General features: G+C 42.0%; 1 protein-coding gene across 1 annotated transcript; it reads right to left on the reverse strand.

Annotated features, from left to right (window-relative positions):
* Window positions 1–5,141: 5,141 nt before the first annotated feature.
* On the reverse strand, window positions 5,142–6,026 carry LOC127079609 (vegetative cell wall protein gp1-like). Its single transcript, XM_051019989.1, has 2 exons — window positions 5,524–6,026; window positions 5,142–5,385 (listed from the first exon to the last, which is right to left on the reverse strand). Exons 1-2 carry the CDS (start codon window positions 6,024–6,026, stop codon window positions 5,142–5,144), a joined length of 747 nt encoding a protein of 248 aa, XP_050875946.1.
* Window positions 6,027–9,064: the final 3,038 nt, after the last annotated feature.

Here is a 9,064-nt window from a genome sequence, read left to right on the forward strand (position 1 = left end):
CTAGCTCAGCTTGAACCTGGTCCATACTCCTCTGTTGATTTGGTCTGGTTGCGGTGCGGACGATGATCAACAATCTTGTCTCAGTCAAAACCCAAAGTGAGAAGTCACGTCCCCAAACATGTCTGTAATGCAAGGATGATATGTGTATGATATGCATATGATGCGAATGCTATTTTATCATGAATGATCCTGAAAAGGACATGCGTATGCGAGTTAACTTTTTTTCATTTTCATGCATTACTATTTTTTTGGAAAATAAACATGCTATGATGCAAATGATTGAGCCAAGACTGGCAGGAACTGGCATCTGAGGAACCATCTGAAACCCCAAAGTCATCTGAGGAGCTGGCATCTGAACCCAAGTCTGGAGAACTGAGTCACCATCCGAGCGAGTACCCTCAAATTCAGCCCAGGGATCCGAAATAAACGGAACCCTCTGATCAATACCAGGGTCAAACCTCCGGCGTCCAGAAATATAACTCGTAGTCACTATCAGTACCAGGAGTCACCAACTGTACCTGTAATGATGATCAACCCTTCCCCACTCACAGGTGTAGTCTAGGCCAGGGTAAGGTCGAGAGAAACGCAGCATAAATAACCTTTCGCAGAATATCATCCTGTGCACACCCGATGTATGCACCGATAATATCCCACCAGGGTCTGAACTGCTCGTGATATCAATGTTCCGCTAAGTGGCGTACACCACCCGCTTCCCATGAATCACTCTATTCCTAGGTTTCCTAGATTTCACTCATAGCCTGGGTATTGGGCCTTTTACCTCGAGTAACTCCCACCCCCAAACAGAGAAACACAGTACAACCAGCAGATGAATGTGAATGAATGCAAATATTAATGCAAACAATAAATGCAAACAGTAAATGCAAATATATACAAATGAATGCAATAAATAACAGCACAAAGCAACCAAAGCCCTAACCTAGAGAGCGCTAGGAGAGACTCGCTCAGGGAAGATGGACCAGTACAGGTCAACTTCTGAATATCCCCAGCAGAGTCGCCAGCTGTCGCATTACGCGAAAAACCGGCGGGAAAAGAAAGAAACAACAGAGCCGCCACCGTGCGTTATTTATCCCAAAAGAGGGAAAGGAAACGCTCGAAGTAAACCTAGGAAAGAACATGGCCTCGCGACCAAAGAGAATGGGTTCGGGAGTCGGTTATGCGAAGGGAAGGTATTAGCACCCCTACGCATCCGTAGTACTCTACGGGATCCACGCACAAAAGGAAGGATAAATGGTTGCTAAAACACTGCTCAAACTCACACACACTGGCTGAAAGAGACAAAAGAAACTGACTGAAACTGACTCGGCAGGATATCGCATCCTGGGCCTACTTAGTCTATCAGGCATAGACATCAGAGTCGAAGTAGTTCGGACTGGGGAAACGACACATGCTCGCTAGGATGTCGCATCCTATGCATACGTATCTTCTCGGACGAGAGAAGAATCAGAGCATTCGTAGCTCGGCTGACACGCACGCAAACAAACACAGGCAAAGGCAAACGTGGAGCCTGAATGCCAATCACTGGACTTACATCAGCATCCGAACCAACAAACCCACACTGGAACCCGAATGCCACTCGATGGACTTACATCAGCTTCCAAGCACACAACAACACAACAAGTTAATAGGGAGTCGGGGACTCGAGCCTATAACTGTCAAGCACACACTCAAACAAACAGACAACAAGTTGCTAAGGAGTTAGGCACTCGAGCCTAGCAACTGTCAAACAACACACACAAAAAGACAAAAGGCGCCCAGAGAGACCAGCTCAATCTCCTGCCTACATACTTCATCTGGTATGAAGATCAGGGCGATGTAGTTCCCCTACGCGGGGAAAAAGGACTAGCCTAACCAGATAACAGAGGGAGACACAACACTAGGGAGACTACGACTCGAGCCTAGATGTTGTCATGCAAAGTCGTCCCTAAGTTAAGGTTTCTAGCTAATTATTTATGGACATAGTAATTAGGTTACATAATCAAAGGTCTTTTCACTAAGGAATTAGGAATAGATAACCTTGAGGACCGGAATTAATTGGACAGGAATATTGTCTAAACCTTCATAAATTATATCTATTACAAGAAGTTTAATTCACCGAACCCTAGCAATCTTCTCTCATTTGTATCTCGCTCAACCTTTTTACTTGTTTTATTTATCTGCAATTGGTAGTATAATTAATCACAACACAAAAACCAAAGGCTTTTGTCTAATTGAAACAATCTATAAACTCTGTGTCGTCAAGCAGTCCTTGAGATCGACAAACGGGGAATTTCCCTTTTATTACTACAGTGAGAAAAATAGTACACTTGCTATTTTCCCATCATTAAGCTTCCAACAACTAAGGCATATGATAACTTGTGTATCTTATTATTTTTAATATCATATGCAAGATTCTATTTTGAGCTAAGAGCAAAGTGACTAGCAAGTGGAATAAAAATTAGCTTTACTTTTTCCATGTGAAATCGTTCCAATACCTTCTCGATATATTTTTTGTAGCTTGTAGTGTTATATTTGTAAAGACTCTAACAAAGTTGGTAGCTTGGCAACCCCTAGGAGGGGCGACGACCATATGCCTCCCTCCAGGAGGTATCGTCTCTCCCCAAGTACCCTTTTCTCGCTCAATTGTGGGAAAACATGGGAAAAGATGTTTCTCGATCAAAGAGAAGTCACAGTCAATAGTTGGTCCATGCCTCCCTATGGAATAGAGATCCAACGATTATTTATTTATTGAGTGAGCATTAATCCTTCCCAAGGAAACTATAGGCTCAAATGCCTCTATAAATATTTCATCCATAATGGGAGAAGGATATTTTATAACTTACACATAATACTTAAAGCAATACGCTTAGGTACAGAGTCTCTCACCTCACGTGAGCAGGACCTCTAAAACCACAGTAACATTATCATAGAGGGTTTCTCGCTGCTGCGAGCAAGTCTTAACCACCCTATATTGTTATAAACCTACTAAAGCCTCTGAGTGTTCTCAACCCTCACATGGATACCATTCACACCCATACTTTTTGACTAGTATAGTGGCACCTATTTTGGGGCCCTAATAAAACTAACTTGGGTCAAAACTCTTTCATTCTCACTCCTTCCATCTTTCTTCCAAAGATGGCCGACAAAAGTCTACACTAACACAAACACCATAACAGGGGGTTTTGGTGTGGAGGTAGTTTTAGCTCCTCCCGGAGGAAATATGCAAAGTAGGTGCTTGCTAAAAATGTGATATCTCTTGGTTTCCCCGAGGGATAATAAGGGGAAGTAGGGATTAACATCACCTTTTTTACACGAATGCCATTGGAGTTAACTCTCATAGATAATGACCATATGGTTATCACCATGCAATATAGCAACTGTGATATCAAGTGAGTTTTTATAGATCATGAGAGCTCTGATGACGTCCTATTCTAGGATGCTTTTTAGAAACTTTAGCTCAATCCTAATGATGTTAAAGTGTTTAATGGTTCGTTAATAGGATTGTCAACAAACAGACACAAGTAATGGGCCACGTGACCCTAGAGACAATTGAAGGTAGAGAAAAACAAGAAAGGGGGGTTTCAATTGTTTTTGAAAATAATTTTTTTAAAGAATTTAGACACACTTAGAATAAAAGGAATTTGACACAAAATTTTATACTGGTTCGCTTGAAATTCAAAGCTACTCCAGTCCACCCGACCAAGGTGATTTCGCATTCAAAAAGGACTTAATCCACTAATCTTGAAAGATTACACAAACAACCATCTAAGAGAATAATCCCTTAGCCCTCTCAAGTATTCAGACTGCACAAAGTCACTTGAGGAAGTATCTTAGTAATGATATGATTAGTACTGCACAGTGATTTTAACAATAAGCAAATATTACAGAAATATAAGAACAACACTTTTCACGAAAGAGCAGTAACTCATGAAAGAGTGAAAGAAGGTAATTGAGGAATTTGTATTCTTGTGTGTCTCAAGTGTGTTTTCTTGTGCGACATTCCATCCTTTATATAGAAGTTTGAGAGGACTGTTGAGTGATGAAAGAATCTTGGTCATTGAAGAATGATTAATGTCATTACTCTCCTTGTTTCTTTCAAAAACAGTTTTGGGCGCGTTATAGCTTCCTTCTAGGAATAGTTTCTTTCTAAATGCAGATTTCTTCACGGTTACGTTTTTTGAGTCAGCGAATCCTGTATTCAGAGTCTTGTTTTGCAATGTTCGTCTTCAGATGGTACCTGTATCTGACTGTATCAGAGTTTCTCTTTAATCTTGACTTCTTCAGATCGTGCGTCTTCAGAGTCTGGATTTATTCTTCTCTTTCAGAGTTTTTGACTTCTTTCGTTTTGCTAGCGCTGGTGTTAGAGTCAGAACCTTCTGGTCATATATCCTTTGAGTAGCATCTAACGCTGGATTCTGTAGCTGATGATTTATCTATCTGATTGTTTGATCAGAGTCATGCACACTTAAGAAAAATTTCGTTATGGTGCCATTTTTGTTTCATCCTTTGATATCATCAAAATCTTAGAGATACATTGTAGAACCAACTTTGTTCTTACAATCTCCCCCTTTTTGATGATGACAAAACAAGACAGAGTATAGGTGAAATAGTACGAAAAAAAATCTCAGAGCAGATAAGGAAGGGGATTCCCCCTGAGTTAGATCATTAAATTTAACAGAAGTTCTTACCGGACCTTCCTTGGTTTAGTGCTTTAGCTATTTTCCTGCATATCTTTAGTCATCATTTTAATAATATTTATTAATGTTTGCAGTGCCTTGAGAGGTTTTAGTTATGTTTCCATCAAAGTTGTTTTAGTTCTCCCCTTTTTGTCAGAATCAAAAAGACATAGCAAAACATAGGCAGAAATTGAATATTCATAAAGAGAAAATAGGTACACACAGGTAGCAAAAAAACATAGATCAGAAGGTAAAAACATTAAAGGCAAAGCAACAATCAAATAGCCTAGGTGCCTAAGGGTTTGGGGGCGGAGGCATCCTTTGGAGCAGCAGAGACAACATGTTCTGAATGTTGATGTTTGATAGAATCCTGTTGATCCAGCTTAGCTCAAACCACTTGTTGTTCCTTTTGCAATTCCTCTAGAGTCTTTAAGACCATAGGGCAAACCCAAAGTTTGATTTCTCCCCCTAAGTCAAAGCATTAACCCTGGCCTTGGTAGCTTCCTCTACAACTACATGTGCTGTTTCTTCAGCTTCGGCTTTAGCTTTTGCCTCAACCTCAACAGCAGCAGCAACAGCTTCAGCAGCAACCTTTTCTTCAGCTTCTCTGATCCTCTGTTCTTCTTCCAGGTGAGCCTTCTCTTCTGCTTCCTTCCTAGCATGTTCCTTAGCCTCTCTGGCCAAGCGATCTTGGAGCCTTATACTAGCATCTCTGATGAAGTCGTTGCGAACTTGTTCAGAGATGCCTTTCAGTTTGAAGGCTTCAGAGGTCATCCAACTGATCACTCTGTTCCAGTGGATCCTCACTTCAGAGGGATCGTCACTGATGTCGGAGTTGATAGTCAGAGACTTGATCTTTTCTACCGAAGACTCTGCAAAAACTTTTATTGCTTCTTCTAGGGTAGGTAAGGTCGTTTCTGGTTCAGTGGCAGAGACTATGAAGGATGGAGAAGGTGGATTGGTGTCACCAAGATTTAGAGTGGAAGTGATGGAAGCAACGGAAGTTGGTGGTATGGGAATAACAGAGGGGGACAGTGTTGTTTGTTTAGGTTGTGGATTTGGTTCAGATGGTGAGTGGATTGGTTGAGGTTCAGAAGGTGGATTTGGTTGTTGTGCAGGTGGTGGTGTTTGAGGTTGTTCAGATGTAGTTGGATTTTGTTGTTCAGGGGGTGGGGAAGTGACTTCTGGTTCAGGTTCAGTGTGTGATGGTTGTTGAGAGGCCAGAGCACGAGCTTGTAGCTGAGCCAGAGTGGGGGATTGGGGGTCAGATGGTTCATTGTCAGAGGAGAGTACATAATATGGTGGGGATTGAGGTGAGGATGATGATGATGGTGAGGTAGTTTCATTCATCATTTCTGCTTCAGAAATGGGTAGTGTGGTGGTAGCAAGGTTGAATTTTATAGAGGGTGGGTTAGAGGTTTTGGTGGTCGAAGGGGGTGTTTTAGATGAGGTGTATATTAAAGTGGTTTAGGGAAGAGAAGAAGTAATAGGTTTAAGTTTAACAGAGCGGGAGAGAGGTATAGACTTACTTGGAGAGCCAGCCAGAGGGACTGGAGGTCTTGACCCAAGAGATTCTCCCAGCTTTGCTTTCTTTTCCTTCTTGGACTTCTCATAGGGCTATCCTCTTCATGAAGTTTGGTGGATGCTCAGGTAGCCAGTCCACTGAGAACTCAGAGATGTCCACCCCTTGATTAGCAAGATCTTGTAGATAGTAAGCTACCACTTCTGGAGGGTCAATCTTGGAGAACAGATAGAATCCGTTGGGAATCTTCCTCTAATCCTTGAGTGCTTCCCAGGAGGTGTCTAGTGTTGGTTTAGCTCTGACTTGATCAATGATCCCCATGCTCTTCAGATTCCGAGCATTCAAAGGTCTCCCAATGTCAATAGTGACATCTTCCATTAGTCTGAGATGGATCATGTGATCCACTAAGCCACTCTCGATTAGAACATCTGAGATAAGTCTTCCCAAAGGGATGTAGTTTCTGGTCTTCGTGTTGTTTCTGGTCTTCGTGTTGTTTCTGGTATCTTTTACGGAGTCTTTGAGATACTTGAAGAGTAGTGCTGGCAGACACAATTTCAGCCCTTTGTGGATGCAGTACATAATACACTTCTGATCTGTGTTGATGTAGTCAGAGGAGTTCGATGCAGGGCGATGATGGATGATGCCTATGATGATCTTCAGCCAGACACAGAGGTTTTGATGGAGTTCCTTGTTCTTGGAGTGTTTGCCATCAGCACTCTGTTGAAAGATAATAGGGTTGATTTCCTGGGACAAGTATTTTGCCCTAGGGTTGATGTTGTAAATGCATCTTCCTCTTGTCTTCTCCATATTCAGAAGAGAGGCAATAAATTTCTCAATGATGACTATTTTCACTCCGAGAACATGAGAGACGATGTAGTGGTCATATGGGTCTGCGAAGCGCCAGAACTCCTTCACCAGATATGTGTACACAGGGCCATAAAGTCTTTGAAAGTAGGTTTCCCACCCTTGCATCCTTAACTCTTCAGTTAGGTCTACGTCATTCTTCTTTATGTTTTCAAAATCCACTAGCGACTCATACAGTACCTCAAGCTTTTCAAACGATGTTGCTAGGTGGATGTGGGGTTCACGATCAAGGATATGGGGTTCCTTGTAGATGGGGGTTGAGACAACGCTGGTGGTTGTTGTTGTTTGTTAAGTAGAAATTGGTGTCTGCTCCGTTGAGTTCATTTGTTGAGATAAGTTGTAGACGGATTATTGTTGAGCGTCCATGAAGAACAATGTTAAGGATGAAGAGCTTGTTGAAAATGCAGAAATCTTGAAGAAGAGATGAAGAACTGAGAGAGAGAGAGAGAGAGGGGGGGTTAGTGTAGGCGTGAGTGTAAAGTGTGAGATTGTAATGTGTGAAAAGAATTTATACCCAAAAAGATACATGCAAAACGACAACATTAGGAGTAGTTTAACTATTAAATAATTAAATGCAGCACATTCACCAAGTTTGCACGTTTAGAGGAGAATGATTACAGCCCATTGTCGCAACCTGAAAAATACAGTGCGCAAAAAAAAAACAACCGGCGAAAGAAAAAGACAGAAGAGTCACCACCGTGCGTTATTCATCCCAAAGGAGGGAAAGGAAACGCTCGAAGTAAACCTGAAAAAGGAAAGGACAAGACGGGGTCTCGCAACCAAATCTTGGGTTCGGGAGTCGGTTATACGAAGGGAAGGTATTAGCACCCCTACACATCCGTAGTACTCTACGGGATCCACTTTTGTAGTTTTCGTCTAAAGGGTGTGAGTTTATCTTGTGCTGTTTACCCAAAAAAAAGGGTTAAATGAAAATGACTCGCGCGGATGTCGCATCCACTACATACGTATCTCATCTGAATATGAGAATCAGAGTCTTCGTAGCTCGGCTGACCTATGGGTTGGGGGGATGTGTGCTCGCTAAGACATCGCGTCTTATGCCTACGTATCTCATCTGGCCTGAGAATCAGAGCAAAACGTAGTTCGGCTAACTACGGGGTTATGGATTGGGTTTTGGGCGAACAACGTTACTACGCAATCTACCGGATGCTCGACCTTTGGAGACTTACTCGCCTGTAGTAGAAGGAGTTAACGTGTTGCTTTGGGTTTTAGGGTTTGGGATGCTCAAGGGAAAAAAGGCAGTCCTTGACGAAGGAACCACGCTACCTGCAGGGATATGAATACAAAATACAAAACATGTATCTTGAGGTAAACACAAAACATTGCCTCCTATCGAGGTCTTCCAGCTAGGAAAGCAGTAAAATGCGGGAAAAGGTAAAAAGTACCACACGGATAAAAATCCGAAGTAACAGCAACCAAGGGGACAAAAAACCCTGAGATCCTTCCAAGCTAATGCCATCAAAGAAAAGTGAGTCAGTACAGGTAATCGGAATGAACCTCCAGGGGTTATCCCACAAATAAAGTGGGAAACCATGCAAGTTATCCCTGCAAAAGTCATGTGAGCCCTCACAAAAATTCAACAAAAGGGTTAGTGAAACACCATAAGCATTTTTTCATGAACAACAGTATGGTTTCAGAAACCTCAAACCCTGTGGCATACATTTCAGAAATTAAACGGTTAAACATTCAAGGCATTGTTTATACATTCATATACATATTAAACCCATGGGCAAAGGTAATGGGAATAATGGAAAACCTGATTGGAGAGCTTGATTGAAATTGAGTTGCACCCGTGAGGTTTACAAAACAATCTTCAGGGTTTATGTGAGGCAGAGGTGATTCTGTGTAGTTGAGTTCCCTTCGGGGTTTGGAGGCTGCTCTGAACTCCGTTAGGTCTTCTCTCACTATCTTTTTCCTCAGGGTTTTGTTCCAAGGAAACCTCAGAGTATTTTGCTTCTCTTCAAAATCCCCCTTTTGTTCTCTGTTC

This window comes from Lathyrus oleraceus, chromosome 5 (genome assembly GCF_024323335.1).
Source record: "Lathyrus oleraceus cultivar Zhongwan6 chromosome 5, CAAS_Psat_ZW6_1.0, whole genome shotgun sequence".
Lineage (NCBI taxonomy): Eukaryota > Viridiplantae > Streptophyta > Magnoliopsida > Fabales > Fabaceae > Lathyrus > Lathyrus oleraceus.